This window comes from Ambystoma mexicanum, chromosome 7p (assembly GCF_040938575.1).
Source record: "Ambystoma mexicanum isolate Mex_15411 chromosome 7p, UKY_AmexF1_1, whole genome shotgun sequence".
Taxonomy (NCBI): domain Eukaryota; kingdom Metazoa; phylum Chordata; class Amphibia; order Caudata; family Ambystomatidae; genus Ambystoma; species Ambystoma mexicanum.
In genome coordinates, this window is record NC_090939.1 from 269,777,553 (window position 1) to 269,799,381 (window position 21,829).

Here is a 21,829-nt window from a genome sequence, read left to right on the forward strand (position 1 = left end):
TAGATGTGTTTAATGGGCTATGGGGTCTTTTACTCCATAGGGCTTCATGTGTTTTTGTGATGTGTGTTACACAGCACCCTCAGTGCAGTGACACAGGGGTGTCATAGTGACTACTGTCTCCCAGGGCATGTAAAGTCACCATTGACTTTACTAGTCTTAAATTCTGAACAGAACCAGTACAAATCATCATATTGTGGATGTACTGGCTGGGGCAATTCAATTGCCCCGGGGTCTGTTAGTCGAGGGGGCACGTCTCCGTCCCCCCTGATCGAGTTTTGGCTGGTGGCAGTGGATACTACTTTTTATATTCTATATTCTACCGCAAATATTTTCCTATGGGATTTCGCATTGTTTTAGGCTACTACCTTTATTTAATTATTTACGGTAGCCTCGAACATACCGCCGGTTTATTTAATTAATATTAATTCTCCGGTTGGTATTTTTTGCCAAAACTTGATTCTAAAATGGCATTTGTGTTCTCTTCTGTGACTCCAACCCAAGTCGAGCTCTTTGTTCCACTTTTTGGCGGGCTTCTCCACAGAAGCACTCCAAAGTGGTGCCACTCTGTCTGTGGTACTTAGGAGGGGTGGAGGGAATTTTAGGCACCCTGGACTGAGTTGCCTAGGCAACTCAAGTCGCACTCCATCCTGATTGGCCCAAGTGGTGAGCCGGCCGGCTCACCACTTAGCATGTTTGAGTGACAGCTAGGCTGAGTGAATGGGGGTTTGCTGCATAAAAGCAGGGCTTTGGGGACTGGAACTTCAGAAGTCGCCACAGGACCTAAGAATCCGACGAGGGAGAAGCTGAGCAGACCTGCCACAACACCACCACCGGTGGAGCCCTGCTGGACTGCCTCACCACTTTTCCCAACGACAGAGGAGATCTCCCGCCTTTGACTGGTGGGGATAACCAGTTTCACCGTCTTTTCGCTTTCCCGACATACCTCGTGGCCGCCTTGCCCGTGCCAAGCACCCCGGCAACCGGGATACCACGTTTTACCACGACTGCGAAACAAAGGTACCACCTTCAACTGGAAAACTCTGCGGCTGGTTTCTTCCCTGGTAGCGCAACAACCTTCATCTTTCCTCCAGGTCGAGATCTTCTCTTCCCCTGGACGACGACGCAACTTGCACCCACTACCAGGAACAAGTGCCACCGCTGGAGGATCCTTCCCCCTTAAGGTACTGTGTCCCGCCTGGCTTCCCTTGCTAGCAACTGTACGGGGTAGATTTAGCGCCTGGCTTTCGAACCTGGGTTAGTCTGGGACACCCTGGCTAAACTTTCCTAAAGCCTCTCTAAACTCTTTTTGAACCCTCTGCAAGACTTTCTAAGCCTAGTGTAACTATGTGATCGTGGGCGCATTTGTGCTCTGCTCTCTCTAAGAGTGGGCCCAGCCTTTGGACTTTGGCTCACCAGTGACTTTTGCTCTTCTGCCTTGCTAACAGTGTTCCTGAATCTTAGAGTGGTGTACCTTTCCATATTCTGTCTTTTTCTCCTCCCTTTCTCACAAACCTATTGGAGTACAATCTAGTTAAGCGCTCACCTCTGTATGAAAATAAGTGGTGTTTTACTCTGACTTATCTGATAAGGAAAAAGGGGTGTATATATTACAATAGTAACTGTGTTTAGAATATTTTACAATAAGAGTGCTGGAGTGTTTCAACTGTGTGTTTTTAAATAAATAATTATGTACTTTGATACCAAAGCTCTAGTCAGTGGTTGCTTGTATTATTGTATCTGAGTGCCTATTGTGTATACTTTGTATACTGCCTAACTCTTCTTGAGGGAAGTCTGACTGCTCAGCCACAGCTACCAGGTAAATCTGGGTGGTGCAGACTGCTACCAAGTGGGTGTACTGCCAAACACCTGTAGTCTTAAACCTTTTGCAGTGGTCCCTAAGGGAACTGCACAGGTTTCTGCCTAACACCTTCCTAGGCCCAAATCCGTCGTGCAGCTGTCGACGGTCGAATTCTTCTCCGGGCCGGCGTCGAGTGTAGAAGTTCGGTGACTCGACGTTGGGGTGGAGAAATGGGTAAATATAACAATATTTAGCAAAAGTATGGCTAAAGCCAGGGAACTCCGCGAAATGCTTCCGACCAGTAGGGCGGAAAAAAACAATCCGACGGTCCTACATGCGTGAGGGATCATGGGTATAGTGGACGTCCCACTAGGGATAGTATTACTGGCACGCCCTGTGTCGACGCCCATTTTCGAGTTTCGAAAAACAAACTAATACTCTGCAGCTTCCACAAGCCTCAGAAATATATATATATATATATATATATATATATATATATATATATATATACACACATACGTCCATATATACATATGCTAAAATAAGTACAGACCCTTCTTGAAAGGGCTTACCTTTTGAAAACAGATGGCGTAAGACTGCTCTTCCCATTTGTATCTCGTCCGCATGCTGCCGTTCGAGGCAGTAATGGCGGGTAAACGTGTGAGGCACTGACCATGCCGCCGCCGCTGCCTGGCAAATGTCTGCCAGCGGGATTCCTGCCCCCAACGCTGTTGAAGACGAAGTTGCCCTCGTGGAATGAGCTCTCGGACGCCCTTGTAGCGGTTTTCCCGCTTTGGAATGACAGAAGGCAATCGTCGAAGAGACCCATCGGGCCAGTCCCTGCTTTGAAATTGCTTTTCCTCTGCCGACGGACCATATGCAATGAAGAGTTGTTGCGTAGATCTAAGTTGCTGAGTCCGATGAAGGTAACATTTTAGAGCTCTCTTCACGTCCAAGGTATGGAGGACTTTTTCTGCAGCCGATGAGGGGGTCGCGAAAAAGGTAGGCAGGACAATGGATGAGTGTTTATGATAAGCCGTAGGAACTTTTGGAATGAAACGAGGATTAGTTGACAGAACCACTTTGTCCTTAAAGAACCTTAGGTACGGCGGGTCTACGACCAATGGTTGCAATTCTGAGAGCCGCCTAGCTGATGTTATAGCTATTAGAAAAGCCAATTTCCATGACAAGAACTTCATCGACGATGTGGCCATTGGTTCAAAGGGTGCTTTCATTAACCCTGCTAGCACCACATTAAGACTCCACGTTGGTGGAAAACGTTTAACCGGCGGGAATGTTCGGAACAGCCCCCTCATGAAGTGTTTCACCAGCCTGTCAATAAACAAGGGAGACAACTGCCTCCTCCTCGTGAACCTAGAGATGGCCGCAAGGTGTACCTTTATTGATGAAAAAGATAATCCGCTCATCGCCAGGTGTAGCAGATACGGTAGAAGTTGCTCCGGAGTTACCCTTAGAGGTTGCACTCCCGGCTGTCCTTGACAACACGTACAGAACCTTCTCCACTTACATGCGTATGACTTGTTGGTGGAAGGGGCCCGTGCTGCTTGCAGGATTCTCCGACAATCCGACGAAATACTCAAGGCACCAAATTCCGAAAAGTCGGGAGCCAAGCTGTGAGATTGAGACTGTTTGGATTGTGATGCCACACTATTCCTTCGTCCCGGGACAGGAGACTGGGAACGTTATCGGTGGATCCACTGACTGCCTCGGCAAACACGGTGCCACTATGATGACCCGGCACCTGTACCTGCGTATCCACTGCAGAGTTCTCGTTATAAGAGGGAACGGAGGGAAGGCGTAGAGTAACTTGTCTGTCCACGCGAAGGAGAACGCTTCCCCCAGAGAACCTTCATGTGGCCATCTGCTGGCATACATCTCGCACTTCTTGTTCCTCTTCGTTGCGAAGAGATCCAGCGGAGGCCATCCCCATTTCTCAAAGACTTTCGACAACTGAACGCTGTCCATCTCCCATTCGTATATTTGGTCAATTTTTCTGCTGAGTGAGTTCGCTTGCTCGTTCCTTACTCCCGGAAGATGATGAGCTACTATGGATATATCGTGTTTCAGAGCCCAATGCCACACCTTCTAAGCCTCGGTGGAAAGGGTTCTGGAGCGCATGCCCCCTTGCTTCCTTAAGTAAAACATCGCCTTCGTGTTGTTTGTCAATATTCTCACTATGGACCCTCTGATGTGCGGCAGGAAAGACTTCAAGGCCCAGCGCACTGCTCTCAGTTCCAGAACGTTGATGTGACTCCCTCCGAGACCAACGACCTTGCATTTGCAGAGTGCCAATGTGTGCTCCCCAGCCTGTCAGGGATGCGTCCGTCACTATGGTTAGCCGAAACTCCGGCTCCTGTACGGGTACCCCTCTGGATAGATTCTGAAAGCTCTGCCACCAATGAAGAGCTAGTAGGAGCTTGTCGTCGTGGTCAGTTTGTCTGACCAGAGCCCTTGGGCCTGCGTCCACCGGTCCGCCAGAAACTCTTGAACTGGCCTCATGAACAGGCGGCAGTTGCCCACCAGAGGAATGCAGGAAGGCCATAGCGCCCAGAATCGACACACTGATAGTCTGGTATTGATTCTCGGCTGACCTGCCAATCGATTGAGTTTGGTGATTCTGTCGAGGGATAGCTTCACTAACTCTGACTGGGTCTCGAATTGCGCGCCCAGGAACACCAAGCTTCTCGACGGTGTAAACGAAGATTTCTCGAAGATTACCGCAAACCCCAGCCGTTGTAAGAGTTGCATGGTGGCCTGCAAACTTGTGTGAGTCGACATAGGGGAGGACCCCCTCACCAACCAGTCGTCGAGATACGGGTGCACATGATGGCCTTGCCTTCTCAGCCAGGCCGCCACCGGGGCCAAACATTACGTGAAAGTTCTGGGAGAGGATTTCCGCCCAAAAGGAAGCACTGTGAACTGGTAGTGAGTCCGTCCTACCACAAACCTTAGGAACTTTCTGTGTTGCCGACACATTGGTATGTGGAAGTACGCGTCCTGCAGGTCCAGAGATGCCAGAAATTCCCCTTCCTGAACTGACCGGATCACTTCCTGGATCGTGAGCATCTTGAATTTTAGGCTTTTCAACGTCTTGTTTAGATTGCGCAGGTCTAGAATGGGACGCCACTTTCCGTTTGGTTTTTTCACCACAAAGTATCGGGAATAAACCCCTTGACCCTTCTGCGACGACGGAACCAATTCTATAGCACCTTTTTGTAGCCTAAGTGTTACTTCCTGCTGCAACACGCTCAGATGGGGTTGAGCTATAAACACTGGTGGAATGTGCGGAGGGTTGCTTTTGAATTGCAGGGAATGTCTGTATCTTACTGTGTCCAACACCCACTGATCTGTTGTTATTTGCTCCCATTCGTCGATGTAGCACGATACTCTGCCTCCCAGAACGTTCCAATGCCCGTCATTGCTGGTCCTTGGTCTGCTTATCTCTCGTCGACGATGAGTAACCTGTTCTCTTCCAGGGGGTCTGGTAGTCCCGGCGTCGTTTTGCCGCTTGAGAAGCCAGTCTGTATCCCTGTGAGGGGTATGCCGGCCTACTGAAGGATCTGTCTCTCGATGCCGAGAATCTGGCGTTTCCCGATGCTCCCCTAAAGGGACGAAAAGACCTGAAACTTTGACCACTCTGGAGGGCACCCAAGGAACACGCCGTGTCCGAGTCCTCCTTCATGCCCTTCAGGGCCTCGTCCTCCCTTCTCGCCGAACAAAAGGTCTCCCTCAAAAGGCATATCCAGCACCTTGTATTGCACCTTTGGTCTAAAGTTGGTGCATTTTAGCCATGCTTGCCTTCGGAGAACCACACAGTTATTCACCTGTTTAAACCCCGATTCTGCGGGGTCCACCGCAATGTTTATGGCATGATTGGAGGCCTCTTCACCTTCCCAGACAAGTAACATCGCCGCCTTAAGATGTTCCTCTGGAAGGTGCCCCAGCATAGGTGCCAGTCGGTGCCACATCTCTGTCGTATCTGGCTACTATAGCCAGAGAGTTGGCCCCTTTCACTGTGGTTGCTCCTACCAACACCACTTTTTTGCCAAAGGCATCCTGTCTTATGGCCTCACTTTCCGGGGGGTCAGGGGGTCGTGCACTTGTGCTGGGCCCTCGCCTTTCTCGCCGCCGCCACTGACACCACCGAGTCAGGGGTTGGTTGGGAGGACAGACACTTCGGGGTAGCTTCTGCGGCCTTACATTTTTTCTCCAGGCGACCTTTTATTGCCGGTTCCGAGAACGGTGACGCATGGTCTGTAACCCCTCCTGCCACACATGATTCAGGATGGGTACCGAGAACACCGACCACCTTCTCTTTCCCATGTGGTCGAAAAGAAAGCAGTCCTTTTTCTCCTCTTCCTAGGCCAACCCGAATTCTGTACACGCTTTGGGCATCATGGCGTGAAATGACCCAATGCCGTCCGGGGGAGACGGCTGAGCCGGGCTTCTCTGGGTTTCTAATTCCACCTCAGACTCCCAGGTTGGATCCCTGGAGGGGGAAAGTGAGACATCCGATAAGGTTCTCCTGTCCGAGTCCGAATCTATCAGTTCTCCCTCCTCGTGGCGTGAGCAGCTGAGAGGTCTCTGTTAGGCAGAAACCTGTGCAGTTCCCTTTGGGAACACTGCAAAAGATTTAGGACTACAGGTGTTAGCAGTAAACCCACTTGGTAGCAGTCTGTACCACCCAGATTTACCTGGTAGCTGTGGCTGAGCAGTCAGACTTCCCTCAAGAAGAGTTAGGCAGTATGCAAAGTATACACAATAGGCACTCAGACACAATAGCACAAGCAAACACTGACCAGAGCTTTGGTATCAAGGTATATAATTATTTATTTAAAAACACACCGTTTGAAACACTCCAGCACTCTTATTGTAAAACACTCTAAACACAGTTACTATTATAATATATACAACCCTTATTCCTTATCAGACAAGTCTTAGTTAACACCACTTATTTCCAGACAGAGGTGAGCGCTTAACTATAGATGGCACTCCAATAAGTTCATGAAGAAGGGAGGGAAAAAGACAGAATATGTGAAGATACACCACTCTAAGATTTAGGAACACTTTTAGCAAGGCAGAAGAGCAAAAGTCACTTGTGAGCCAAAGTCCATAGGCTGGGCCCACTCTTAGAGAGAGCAGAGCACAAATGCGCCCAAGATCACACACTTACACTAGGCTTTGAAAGTCTTGCAGAGAGTTCGAAAAGAGTTTAGAGAGGCTCAGAAAAGTTTAGCCAGGGTGTCCCAGGCTAACCCAGGTTCGAAAGCCGGGGGCTAAATCTACCCCGTACAGTCGGTGGCAAGGGAAGCCAGGCGGAACATGGTACCTTAAGTGGGAAGGATCTGCCAGCGGTGGCAGTTGTTCCTGGCAGCGGGTGCAAGTCTCGGCGTCGTCCAGGGGAAGAGAAGATCTCGACTTGGAGGAAAGATGAAGGTCGTTGCACTGCCAGGGAAGAAACCAGCCGCAGAGTTTTCCGGTTAAAGGTATTACCCTTTAATTCGCGGTCGTGGTAAAACGTGGTATTCCGGTTGCCGGGGTGCTTGGCACAGGCAAGGCGGCCACGAGATGCGTCGGGAAGGCGAAAAGACGGTGAAACTGGTTATCCCCACCAGTCAAAGGAAGAAGACTCTCCGGCGGGAGATCTCCTCTGTCGTTGGGAAAAGTGGTGAGACGGTCCAGCAGGGCTCCACCGGTGGTGTCATCGTGGCAGGTCGGCTCAGCTTCTCCCTCTTCTGATTCTTAGGTCCTGTGGCGACTTCTGAAGTTCCAGTCCCCAAAGCCCTGCTTTTATGCAGAAAACCCCCATTCACCCAGCCTAGCTGTCACTCAAACATTCTAAGTGGTGAGCCGGCCGGCTCACCACTTGGGCCAATCAGGACGGAGTGCGACTTGAGTTGTCTAGGCAACTCAGTCCAGGGTGCCTAAATCCCCCCTCCACCCCTCCTAAGTACCCCAGACAGAGTGGCACCACTTTGGAGGGCTTCTGTGGAGAAGCCCGCCAAAAAGTGGAACAAAGGGCTCGACTTGGGTTGGAGTCACAGAAGAGAACACAAACGCCATTTTAGAACCGAGTTTTAACAAAAAATACCAACCGGAGAATTAATAATTAAATGAACCGGCGGTATGTTCGAGGCTATCGCAATTAAATAAATAAAGATAGTAGCCTTGAACAATGGGAAAATCCCATAGAGAAATATTCGTGGTTGAATATAAAAAGTAGTATCCACTGTCACCAGCCAAAACTCGATCAGGGGGGGCGGAGACGTGCCCCCTCGACTAACAGACCCCGGGGCAATCGAAATTGCCCCAGGCAGTACGTCCACAATATGATGGTTTGTACTGGTTCTGTTCAGAATTTAAGACTAGTAAAGTCAATGGTGACTTTACATGACCTGGGAGACAGTAGTCAGTCCCAGGGTATGGAGTCTATACTGGGGGGGGTCACTATGACACCCCTGTGTTACTGCACTGAGGGTGCTGTGTAACACACATCACAAAAAGCACATGAAGCCCTATGGAGTAAAAGACCCCATAGCCCATTAAACACATCTAGAGTCAAAGAAACACACTCAAATCATGTCCAAGAGTGAGGGTAAGGAACAAGTTACTTACCTGTAACTGTTGTTCTCCAGCATGGGTCTGGCATGGATTCACATGCTCATGAATATTCCCCGTCGTCAGGCTGGGAATCCTCGGTAAAGAAAAATCAGTATCAGTTTCGTTTCTGATCTGTCTTTTGTAGTAGTAACCAATCACTGATCTCTGCGTCATACTGACCACAGCCAATGACTGCCATCTCCCTAAGCCCCGCCTCTGGCAGCCATCTTCAGATTTGGTAGCACGTGAAGTGGCAGTATGACCAAGTGAAGAGCCGCAGAGGGGTAGGCGGGAGGGTTCGCATGTGAATCCATGCCAGACCCATGCTGGAGAACAACAGTTACAGGTAAGTAACATGTTCCTTCTCCAGCATGGGGTCTGGCATGGATTCACATGCTCATGAATAAAAGCATACATAGCAGTACACACATGCACAACCACGGGAGGTGGCAAAGGTTCAACATTAAGCATTACATCCAAAACTCAACATTAAGCATTCTTACCTCCTCACCAGGCTCACCTTAGGCGAACAGGTTGCGCAGCACTGCTTGGCCGACCCTGGACTCCTCCCTAGAATCCCGATCGACGCAGTAGAATTTCGTGAAGGTGTGCGTCGACCTCCACTTAGCAGCCATGCAGATGTCCAGTAAGGGCACACCAGATAGGAACGCCGTGTTAGCTGCGATCGCTCTGGTGGAATGGGCTCTCGGACGGCCAGGCAGCGGTCGGTTTGCCAACCGATGACAGTACATGATACAGCCGGAGAGCCATCTGGAAATGGAAGCCTTCGAGAGGGCCTTCCCCTGATTGACAGGTCCAAAGTTCACAAAAAGTTGTGACGTCTTCCGAAAACTCTTCGTGCGGTCCACGTAGAACTTCAGCGCTCTAGCCACATCCAGCGAGTGCAAAGTCCTTTCAGCCGGCGACGAAGGCGACGGGAAGAAAACAGGTAACACCAAGGGCTCGTTGAGGTGGAAGTCCGACGGCACCTTGGGCATGAAGGAGGGGTGCGTCCTGAGCACTATCCTCGTGTCGTGAAAAGTCAAGTACGGGGGCTTGCAGGAAAGGGCCTGGATCTCTCCCACCCGTCGTGCGGAGGTGATGGCCACAAGAAACGCTGTTTTCCACGACAAGAACTTCAACGGAGCTGAGTGCAGAGGCTCGAACGGAGGTCCCATGAGCTTGGTCAGCACCACGTTGAGCTCCCACGCCGGGGCCGGGGCCTTCACCGGCGGGAACGATCTGAACAGTCTCTTCATGAATTCTTTCACCAGACGATGAGAGCACAAAGACGTCTGTCCCGTGGTTCTGGTGTATCGGGAGATCGCAGCAAGATGAATCTTGATGGAAGCGTGCGCCAGCCCATCCTTGACCAGCGTCAGCAGGTACAGCAGTACTTGAGGAGCCGTAATCCGTAGAGGGTTAATCTTCTGTGCATGGCACCAGACAGAGAACCTCTTCCATTTATGTCTGTAGCATTTAAGAGTTGAGGACGCCCTGGCCTTTGCAAGAACCTCTCTGCAGTCGGCCGGTATGTCGTAACCTCCAAACTCTAACGCTGCAGGAGCCAGGCCTGCAAGTTCAGCGACTTCGGGTCGTGGTGGAGGATGGCGCCTCCTTCCCTGGAGAGAAGATCCGCGTCCCCTGGCAGCTTGATTGGCAGGGACGCTGACAAGTCCAGAAGGTCCGGGATCCATATCTGCCTCGGCCACGCAGGTGCGACGAGGATCATCCTGCACCGTGACCTCTTGAGCTGGTTGATGAGCCGGATAAGCAGCGGCAATGGAGGGAACGCATATAGGAACAGGCCCTCCCAGGGGAACGAGAAAGCATCGCCCATGCTCCGCGGCTGGGGAAACCTGCTGGCGAACCTCCGGCACTTGGAGTTTGTCGCCGTCACAAACAGATTGATCTGGGGTGTGGCCCACCGTCGGAAGAGACGGTCCACTAGATCCTGTCGCAGTTCCCACTCGTGGCACGAGCGCAGCTCCCTGCTGAGCGAATCGGCGATGGTGTTTTTTATCCCTGCCAGATGAAACGGCACCAGAAACATCCCTTGGGCGACGGCCCAATGCCACAGATCCTGAGCCTCCTTGGACAGGGCTGGGGATCTGGTACCGCAATGCTTCCTGATGTAGAACATGGTGGTGGTGTTGTCGGTGAAGATCCTCACCACCTTGCCCTTGAGGGACGGAAGAAAAGACCTGAGTGCCCAAAATACTGCACGGAGTTCCAGGACGTTGATATGGAGGGACTTCTCCATCGGCAGCCAAAGGCCCCTCGCATGCAGATTTTCGGTGTGCGCTCCCCACCCTTCCAGGGAGGCATCCATGGTCACTGTCTTCTGGTGGTCCGGGGTCTGGAAGTCCATGCCCGCCGTCAGATGTGCGCGGGTGCCCCACCACCAGATCGCTCGTCGGAAGCTCTTGTCGAGTGTGATCCTGTCCTCGAAGCTGCCCGTCGTCTGGATCCAGCGAGCGTCCAGGAACTCCAGTAACGGGCGTATCCGAAGCCTGCACAGGCGGATGAGATAAATGCAAGAAGACATCATTCCGAGGAGGGACGTGATGGACCTCACCCTGGCCGCGTCCGCAACCAGCATCCGCTGCACCTTGCCCAAGACGGCCCTCGTCCTTTCCTCCGACTGAGAGGTCAGAAGCTCCACTGTGTCGATCTTCGCTCCCAGAAACAGTGCGTCTTGAGCGGGTACCAGGTGGGACTTGGCGTAGTTTATGGAGAACCCCAGTTCCGTGAGTAGTTGGATGGTCCTCGCCGTGTGCTCCGCGGAAAGCTCCTTTGTCTTTGCTCGGATGAGCCAGTCGTCCAGGTAGGGGTAGACGTGGACCCCCTCCAGGCACAGCCGCGCCGCCACCGGTGCGAGGCACTTGGTGAACACCCTGGGTGCCGACCTCAATCCGAAGAGAAGGGCTCTGAACTGGTAGTGACGCCCTTGGACCACGAATCTGAGAAACTTTCGGTGTCCCTTTAGGATGGGGATATGGAAGTAGGCATCCTCCAAATCCAACAATGACAGGAAACCGCCCTCCTCCAGTTGACCCAAGACGTGCTGGAGGGTGACCATCCGGAACGTCTGTGCCTTGATGAATTTGTTCAGTCGTCGTAGGTCCAGGATGGGACGCCATCCTACCGTCGTCTTCTTCACGAGGAAGTATCTTGAGTAAACTCCGGAGCCCCGAAGCCTCTTTGGGACGAGCTTGATGGCGCCTTTCTTGAGCATCGCCTTTACCTCCAAGAGAAGTTGAGGGACGCGATGTTCCTTCCTGGCCACGGGGGGGGGGACGCGCGGGCACTTCTTTAGAAACTCGAGCGCGTGACCCTGGGCCAGGGCGTCCAGCACCCAACAGTCGGTGGAGATGGACTCCCACACGCTGACGACGCTCGCCAGCCGGCCTCCCACCGGGGTGCTTCGGTGGGGGCCCAACCCCACGGCCGGTTCAGTCCTGCTTCGACAAGGCTTTGCCGCCTTGTCCTCCTTGGCAACGACGGCGGGGTCCGCCCGACTTGCCTCGTCCCCTGTAGGCTTCCTGTGACGACGAACGGGCCGCTTGACGATAGGTGGAAAATCCGCCGCCGGAACCTTTGGAGGCACCCTGCTTGCCTCCGCCGCTCCGAAAGGGCGGCCATCGTTGCTGGAGGACACCAAGAGCCCAGGCAGTCTCCGTGTCCGTCTTGATGGCTTGTAGGGAATCGTCCACTGTTTTCCCAAACAGGTTGCTCCCGTCGAATGGCATGTCCAAGACTCTGGTCTGCACGTCCTGGCGGAAGTCAGTTGCCTTGAGCCATCCACGCCGTCTAAGGCACACGCCGTTGCCCAACTGGCGAAATCCAGTGTCAGCGATGTCCGTCGCTATCGTAATGGCGTGGTCCGACGCCACTTCTCCTTCCTGCAAGATCTCTAGGGCCTCAGCCCTCTTGTCGTCTGGTATGAAATCCAGCAGCGGGGCGATTTTGTACCACAACTCCCTGTCGTAGCGGGCTACGATAGCCAAGGCGTTAGCAGCCTTAATCGTCGTCGCTGCCGATGAGATGACTCTGCGTCCCATCGTGTCCAACTTCTTTCCCTCGCCGTCCGGCGGGGAGGTTGACGTAGAGGCCGAGGCCCCCCCCCCTCCTTCTTCCTGGCCGCCGCGGAGACGACCGAGGGGGCCGCGTCTGGGACCCGGTACTTCTTCTCGTACCGATCCCTTCTCGCAGGCGTTGTGGATGGGTTCTTGAGGAGGGCGAGACCCTCATCCCAGATATCGTCCCGTAGAGGTACAGCGAGGACCGTCTTCCTCTTGGTCTCGCGCCGTTGATAAAGGAAACCTTCCTTCTTCTCTTCCGGGCAGAGCTGGAAAAGCTCGGATGCCCTGGAGATCATGGCATGAAACGATCCAATCTCGTCGGGCGGGGAAGCCCGGGGAGGAGGTGACGACGGGAGATCCTCGTCGTAAACCTCGTCGTCTGTGCCCGTCGCGGCCGTGTCAGTCCCCGTATCATCCCCACGGGTCGACAGGGAGGAGGGCTGAGCAGGGCACGATGGTTGAAAAGGAGGTGGAGGATGAATCCTTCTTCTCTTAGGAGGAGGGCTCCCAGAAGGCCTGGCTCCGGGTCCCCCGTCGGGAGAGGTTCCTCCGTTGGTGGCAATGGCAATCTCGTCCTTATCTCCGAGCATAAGGACTGTATAGCCAACAAAATGGCCGCCGAGTTGTCTTGCGGCACTGGTTGAGGGGAGTCCGACGGGTGGTCAGGAGCCCCGTCGGCACCCTCGACGTTTGTCGTCTCCTACGTCGGGGTCCCTCCCGACGGGCTGGTCTTCCACGCCAACGCCAACCTCAGAGGTTGAGGCCGAATCCACGACGACCTCCTGCCCCCCCCTTTTCTTCTCCGTCAGAGGTTTCATGGGGGTCCTGTCGATGGACATGAAAGAGGACACCCTCCGCGGTGGCAGGGAGACCCTGGGCCCCGAGGTCGCCACCACTGGTGTAGCCTCCACAGGCTGAGCCAGGGCCGCCGCGACTGTCTTGATAGAGGCCTTGACTGGATGGATTAAGGCTTTCACCACCTTAGGTGCGCTCACCGTCTTCTCCTTGGGGGAGGGTCACCGCCTCGCTCCCCCCCTCCGATGGGGCCTTCGAGCTCGATCGGGGTCTCTCCAGGAGCTTCGCCGGGTGCTCGGCCTTCCTCTTACCCGAGCCAGAGCGTTGGCTCGTGGTTGATGGCGCCGGGGAGGATGCGCCCTGCCTGGCGCGCGTAGAGCCCGACCGTTCGGCGCTCTCGGTGCCAGCGGACTCGCGGTGCTTGGCCTTCTGTTGGACCCCTGTCGCCGGGGCGCCCTCAAAGGTCTTAGAAGACCGCTCGGACTTCTTCTTCTCGCCTGACGGGCTCTTCCCTTCCAGCCAGTTGGCGAGACGCAGATGGCGGTCCTTCATGGTCCGCTTCGACATATTGCCGCAAAACGCACAGTCCTTCTCCACGTGCGTCTTGTCCTCCTGCAGGCAGTAGAGGCAAAGGGAGTGTTCGTCCTCCTTAAAGACATTCTGAAGCTGGCATCCAGGGCAGACCCTGAACAGCTTTCCGGGCGTCGAGCTTCCCTTCTCCTGGGCCATGATCGAGATGGGCCTGAGAAACTTCTGGAGTCCTCCAAAAGCGTGGCTCGACAAAGTCTTCACCCTCGAGGGGCGTAGAAGAATCCGACACGGGTCCCCGTTGATCGGATAAAGAAACGGTGGAGCTTGAGGCTCTTTTGACCGAAAAAGAGAAACATTTCCTAGGAAAAAACGCGAAAAAAGCACTAAAGCTCGAGAGCAATAGCACGAGGATCCCAACACTTGAACGTGCGGTAAAAATCTGAAGATGGCTGCCAGAGGCGGGTCTTAGGGAGATGGCATTCATTGGCTGTGGTCAGTATGACGCAGAGATCAGTGATTGGTTACTACTACGAAAGACAGATCAGAAACGAAACTGATACTGATTTTTCTTTACCGAGGATTCCCAGCCTGACGACGGGGAATATTCATGAGCATGTGAATCCATGCCAGACCCCATGCTGGAGAAAAGATTCTCAGTCTTGGCAGAAGAAAAAAAATAAACCCCAAAAATCCAGCAAAGCTGCTGGGGAACTCACTAGGTTAGGAAATTCAGCCTAAACAGAGAATTCTCCCTAACAGTCTCCACCCACTGGCACTGCCGTGGGGGTTGATGGAGGTGGCTGACGAGACGGGCCCGGTTCGTCGATGGGTGACCTGGCCGGAGTTGCTTGAGGTAGCCTCTCGTCCAGTGTCTTCAGCAAAGATTGTAACGTGGATAAACCTCCAGTGACAAGAGTGACTGCGGATTGACAAGAGGGGTAGACCTCCCCCGGAGAGAGGCCTGGTAATTCCTCATAACCCGAGGTCTGCAGGGCCTGCTACTCTCACATCCTCATCTCCCGAGGACACCGACAAGGCCTCTTGCTGCAGTAGGGTCTCCGGCAAACCCGGGTCGAATACTTCTGGTCGCCAGGCCTCTTGCGGGATCTCCGTCGACTAGGCTAAAGCTGGCCCCGTCGTCGCCGTCACCGTCTGCGGCCCAAGAACAGTTGAGACCAATTGTGTCAGTGGCAGAGAAGGGGTCGACGACTGCCCTGCCGTCGACGACGGTGGTCGTCGTGTAGGTCCCTGAGGCGTTCCCGCCTTTTCTGAACTTGACCTACGCTTCTCCACTTCTCGACTCGAGGTCGATCTATGGTGATCGCCCGAGGAGGATTACGACTTTTCCTTTCGGTCTTTCTTCGTCGAAGATGAGGATGACAAGGCTTTCTTCGATGAAGACTCCTTAGAATGGCTTCTCGGTGATTCCTTCTCCGCCGGTCGTGATTTCTTCTCCGGGGGTTCCGACGATGTTGAGTGGTGCGAGGCCCCTGAAGATTTTGACGCTGAGGCCACGCTGCGCATGGAGCCTACCTCCGAAGGCGGGTATGCTGCCACTAGTCTTCGACTTCGATCTTTAAGAGTCTTCTGGGAGAAGCCCTTACACATGTCGCACTTGTCTGCCGAATGATGAGGGTGTAGACAATATATGCAATCCATATGTCCTTCCCCCTCATACACCTTCTTCAACCGCACATAGCGCACGGGCGGAACAGCGCTTTTCCCGGCATCAGGACAAAATTCAAACAGCACAACCTAGACAAAATAGTAGACTACACGAGGTGCTCCCACTACTTTGGAGACGGTTGAAATCTGAAGGGAGCCGCGGGGGCTGGCATTTATACCGCTACGTCCTAGTGGGGCATGCGTGGGCGGCCCCAAAATGACAGATGGGACACAAGTGTCGGAAGTTTTCCTATGGGAAACGGCTTTATAAGTGTACCAAGGGTTCCCAGTCTGTCGACGGGGAATATTCTAAGCATGTGAATCCATGAAAGATCCAATGCTGGAGAACAAGCAATGATCTCATGGCGTGGCCATTTTAGGGCACTGGCCACTTTTGGTAGCCATACGTGGTAAACTCGTATGTGCACCATAGAAATAAGACAAAAATTGTAAAAATATAATTGCTGTCACCAATTTGTCTTTAGGTACACATAAAAGTAACCAGAAATCCCAAGTGTAAAAGGCTAGGGTGATACAAAAGTATCTCCATTGCACTGCATTCTAAGACTCGGTGTGCAATGTTAAAAAGTTACAAAAATGTAAAAGATAAAAGGGAAACAGTTTCCCAGTACTGATAGTCTGCCAAAAGGCAGGGGAAGTGAAGCTGAAAGGCTTTACTTACCTTCAAAAAAGTCAGAGGAGGTTCAAAAACAAAGTAATAAGATTGCTGGTGCATAGAAACTATGGAGGGAAAGTTGCCAAAAGAGAAATCTTTCCCAACAGCGCTACATCTAAGCAAAGCAAAGAGCGTTCCGCAGGAGAGGATGAAGAACCAAAAAAGACAGGTAGTACCACAGGTTTGTTGGTTTAGGTCTGTTTGACCAAAACAAATTTACCTTTTCTGATTTTAACTCATTTGTTTTGCTTGTTCGAAAACGTGGACCCCCACACCTCCACTTCCCCCACCTTAACCTATTTATTCCCTTAACCCACCCCACATATATATTTAATTTCACTGAAATTCCCCCCCAAAAATATTTATAAAAATGTGGTCAAACTGAAGGTCCATTTGGCCTGCGATCAAGCATGCTAATACTGGTCTGTTGAGGTAGAATGACGACGGAACCTTTGGAATGAAAGTCTGGTAAGTGTGAAAGAACGCCTTGGATTTGTGGGTGTTCAAGTAGGGTAGCCTACACAAAAGAGCCTGGGTCTCCCTCACTTGGCTTGCAGAGGGAGGTGATGGCAACCAACAGCAGTCTTCCACTCGGGAGCAGATGTTGGGACAGGAGGGAAAGAGCGGAACAGCCCTCTAAATAATTCCTTGATGAGCATGTGTGACCACAGAGAAAGATCATCCCTGTGAAATGAATAAACCAGGAAATGGCAGCCAGGTGTACCTTGATGGAAGAGTGAGCCAGACCGGCCTGCGGTAAGGAAAAAAGGTAGGACAGGATGTCCTGAGCCTGCACACGGAAGGTGTCGAGGCCATGACCAGAACACAGAGTGGAGCAATGCTTCTACTTGCTCCTATAGCAAGAATCTGTGGAGGAGGAGTGCACATTTCCCATAATGTCACGACTGTCTGTAGGCAAACAGATTTCCAAATTCTAAGAAAACAAGAACCAGACCATCAGATTAATGGATGCTGTGTTGTGGTGTAGCACTGCTCCCCAGTCTCTCGTCAGAAGGTTGACAAGCGGAGAAAGCCTGATGGCTTAACACAAACATAACACTATGCTCGGATTTATGCGATCACTGCGACCAAATAGAATTGTGACGGCCGAAAATGCAGATTTCTTTTTTTAATTTGTTTAATTAAACCCCCTTTACACCACATAGATATGCGGGGGATAACATGTGTCTTTTTAGTAAAAATATTTACTTAGTAGAATTAGGTATCATACAAACAATAAATAGTGTAAGAGTATCAAGTAATCAAATTCAAAGATTAGACAATCAGACAAAGACCCCGGGAGGGACAAACGGAGATAAGAGCATGAGTTCTGGGAGTGGAAGCAAACTCAACACGAAAATATAATTTATAACAGAATACGCACTTATTTTCTGGTCACCCTGGAGAAGCAACGCATTTCTGGTTTCCAAATATGTGGGGGGAGACCCCTGCAACCACCCCATATTGCTATAATATCCCATATCCCCCAACATATATATGTGGTGTAAAGGGGGTGTTTAAAAAAACAAAAAAAAAAAAAGTCGGGCTTTTCGGCCGTCGCAATTATGAGGCCCATTTCCCTACGATCTACCATGTTATTTTCAACCTGAGTACTTATTTTCATCTCATAGATAACATGTGACTTTAGTAAAAATGTTTACTTAGTAGAATTATGTATCATACAAACAAATAGTCTAAGAGTATCAAGTAATCAAATTAATCAAATTCAAAGATTGATTAGACAATCGGACAAAGACCCCGGGAGGAACAAACAGAGATAAGAGCAGGAGTTCTGGGAATGGAAGCAAACTCAATATGAAAATATAACTTATAATAGAATACGCACCTATTTTCTGGCCACCCTGGAGAAGCAACGCATTTCTGGTTTCCAAAGATGCTGGCACAACTGCACTAAATGGAAATGTATTGAGAATCATATCTTCATTCATCGAAAATCCAATTTCTTCATCCAAGCCTTCGCTGCCTTCCACAATAACATCGACCATATCCAAGACGTCTGGCAAACAAAGGAAAAACAAACACCATACTGGAGATTACAGGGAACTACTGTTAAAAAAGGGCTTAGCACTGGGCATGTTTTCGTTTTCTTCTTTACCCCAACTAATGGTAGATTTTTCCATCTGCGCAAGGTGCACATTACCCCACATTTATCCGTCCTTTATTTACAATGAAAAAAGAAAAACGTACAACTATGAATACCAACAGAAAATCTACACTTAGAAATATGAATGTCGTTTTGGTCATCCAAGTCATCACTTCCAAAGCACTTCAGAAACAAAAACTCATAGGCTGCATTCATTATATAAGCAGCAATTCTCATTAGCATGTTAAAAGGCCGAATCATGTTTGCAATGGGTGAATTAATGTCCCACAGGTGGTACATATTTCACAGCTGTATATTAGTGTGACTGTTAGGCAGAAACCTGTGCAGTTCCCTCTGGGACCACTGCAAAAGATTTAAGACTGCAGGTGTTTGGCAGTAAACCCACTTGGTAGCAGTCTGTACCACCCAGATTTACCTGGTAGCTGTGGCTGAGCAGTAGACTTCCCTCAAGAAGAGTTAGGCAGTATACAGAGCATACATAATAGCTACAGAGGCACAGTAGTGCAAGCAAACACTGACCAGAGCTAGATGTAAAAGTATATAATTATTTATTTAAAAGACACACTCATAAACTACACTAGCACAGAAAAGGTAAGTAAGTCAAAACACAGTCACTATTACTTATATGTACATCCCTAGTTATTTGTTGGACAAGTCTAAGTTAACACCACTTATTTCCAAACAGAGGTGAGCGCTTAACGTTAGATGGCACTCCAACAAGTTAGTTAAAAAGGGAGGGAAAAGGCAAAAGAAGTGAAAACAGCAAGGCAAAACACTTTTCAGAGATTCACAGTGAGTGTAGAAAGGTAGTCTATTGAGGAGCAAGTAAGTTCGGTTGCCAGGCCCACTCTAGGGAAAGCCAGGCAAAAAGATGCCCAAGATCACACAATGTCACAAGTCTTTACAGGTGAGTAGAAAAGGTTTTACCAAGTTTAGAAAAGTTTAGTTATGGTGTCCCAGGCTTACCCAGGGTCGAGAGCCGAGGGCTAAATCTACCCCGTACAATCGGTGGCAAGGGAAGCCGGGCGGAACACGGTACCTTTAAAATGGAAAGGATCCTCCAGCGGTGGCAGTTGTTCCTGGTAGTGGGTGCAAGTCGCGGCGTCTTCCAGAGGAGGAGAAGATCTCGTCGTGGAGGAAAGCTGAAGGTCGTTGCACTACCAGGGAAGAAACCAGCCGTGGAGTTTTTCCGGTTAAAAGGATGTTACCCCTCTTTCGCGGTTGAGGTAAAAAGTGGAATCCCGGTTGCCAGGGTGCTGGGCACAGGCAAGGCGGCCACGAGATGCTTCAGGGCGGTGAAAAGAAGGCAGAAACTGGTTGTACCCACCAGTCAAGGGAAGAAGACTCTCCAAGCGGGAGATTTCCTCTGTCGTTGGGAAAAGTGGTGAGACGGTTCCGCAGGGCTCCACCGGTGGTGTCGTCTTGGCAGGTCGGCTCGGCTTCGGCTTCTTAGGTCCTGTGGCGACTTCTGAAGAACCAGTCCCAAAAACCCTCGTTTTATGCAGCAAACCCCCATTCATACAGCCTAGCTGTCACTCAAACATGCTAAGTGGTGAGCGGGGTGGCTCACCACTTGGGCCAATCACACCAGAGTGCGACATGAGTTGGCAAGGCAACTCAGTCCAGGGTGCCTAAACCCCCTCCCACACCCCCTGTGGTACCCAGACAGAATGGCACCACTTTGGAGGGCTTCTGTGCAGAAGCCCGCCAAAAGTGGAACAAAGGCTGGATTCGGGTTCAGGGTTACTGAAGCGAACCTAGACGCCATTTTGGCGGCGAGTTCTGGCAAAAAATCCCAACCGGTGAATTTATATTAAATAAATAAACCGGCGGTATCTTTAACATTGCACCAAAAAGTGGTGCATTAAAATCAATGGGAAATCCCATTGGGAAATATTCCGGTGGAATATTTCCGTGGTATCCACTGCCACCAGCCAGAAACTCGGCGAGGGGGGACGGGACAGTACCCCCTCGACAACAGACCCAGGGGCAATCTAATTGCCCCTACCAGTACTTCCACAGTATGATGGTTTGTACTGGTTAAGTTCCTAAGTTAAGACTAGTAAAGTCAATGGTGACTTTACAAACCCAGGGAGACAGTAGTCAGTCCCAGGGTGTGGAGTCTATGTTTGGGGGTCTCTATGACACCCATGTGTTACTGCACTGAGGGTGCTGTGTAACACACATTCAAAAACCAATGATAGCCTATGGGGAAAAAATACCCCATAGCCCATAAGCACATAGCAAGTCACAGAAACACTCTCAAGTCATGCCCAAGAGTGAGGGTAAAAGAGTCTCACTCTTGGCAGGAGAAAAAAATAAACCCCAAAAATCCAGCAAAGCTGCTGGGGGACTCACTAGGTTGGGAAATTCAGCCTAAACAGAGAATTCTCCCTAACAGTGACAAGTAAAAATTGTGACTTTTTCAAAGCAAAGAGTGCACAAATAAAGAATTTAGAATACGGACTAATAATCGATGGAGGGGGCAGGGCGGATGGTAGGGTGAGCAAAAGACGCATAGGAGATTTGCCTACTGAATAGGTGTGACGAATAAGGTTCGGTTAAAACCAAATATATGTGCTTCAACAAGGAGACATGTTGTATTTGCACTAAACACGGGGGAGGCTGGGCTGCACCTCAGCGTTTGACAAACCATGAAAATTGGTGCCACTCATCAACAGACTGAGAATCCTCAAGTCCAGTTTTATGTCCGATGGTAGGAATTTGTTCTAAGTTAAGTCTCTTTATTTGATACTGAGATAGAGATTCAAGACAAAGCTAAAAGAACAAGGCTATAAAGAAATATACGAAGGAGGTAAGTAATCAAAATGTCAGATTTTGAGGAGAAAGTAGACAAAGAGTGCAACTTCTATTTAGGCCTGGAAAAATCTTGCAGTGAACCTAAATCACACGAATTGTGGGTGATTCATCAAGGAAGATCCACGGATGAACTTTTGGAAAGGTTTGCCTGACGTTCATTCACAAGACTTATATATAACAACACTTGCATAATAAAGTATTATACATGTATTATTGTATACAGTAAATGTAGTATTAGTATTCATGCGTGTATATGGGATACATTACTCACTGTAATCAGATTTCTGATGCTTGCATCTGCTTAGATTCACATGCTGTGCATGATATGATATGGCCTTCATAATGCGCCTATACACAAGTGCTTCAAGGCGCAACGAGGCAACGGAGGGGGAACAGAGGGTAGACAGAGGTAACGATCCTACTAGGCCAGGTGTCATTCAGATCGCGAAAAGGGGAAGGGGGAAAGTGCAAGAGGGAAGAGTGAGGGGACAGTGCAGTACATGGGATAATGGAATAAATAAACAATAAGTAAAGTACGGCCAGCTGGTGGCACGTGCAAGGGTAAGTGCAGACATCAGGTGTCAAGTGCTAGTGATGGGACTGTAGGGATACAGAAAGCAGTCCCCAAGTGTGGGGGTTGCCAGGAAGGCAGTGCAGGTGTGCAACTGACGATGGAGGGGACCTGGGACCGAGATCAGAGGGTGGCCAGGTAA

At 50.7% G+C, this 21,829-nt stretch overlaps 1 protein-coding gene across 1 annotated transcript in view; it reads right to left on the reverse strand.

Moving 5' to 3' along the window:
• URB1 (URB1 ribosome biogenesis homolog) overlaps positions 1 to 21,829 on the reverse strand; it is a 2,274,827-nt gene that overhangs the window by 1,129,011 nt on the left and 1,123,987 nt on the right. Inside the window, exon 18 of the mRNA XM_069636341.1 lies at positions 18,018 to 18,188. Within this exon, the coding sequence (XP_069492442.1) occupies positions 18,018 to 18,188 (171 nt within the window). The remainder of the gene's footprint in view (positions 1 to 18,017; positions 18,189 to 21,829) is intronic.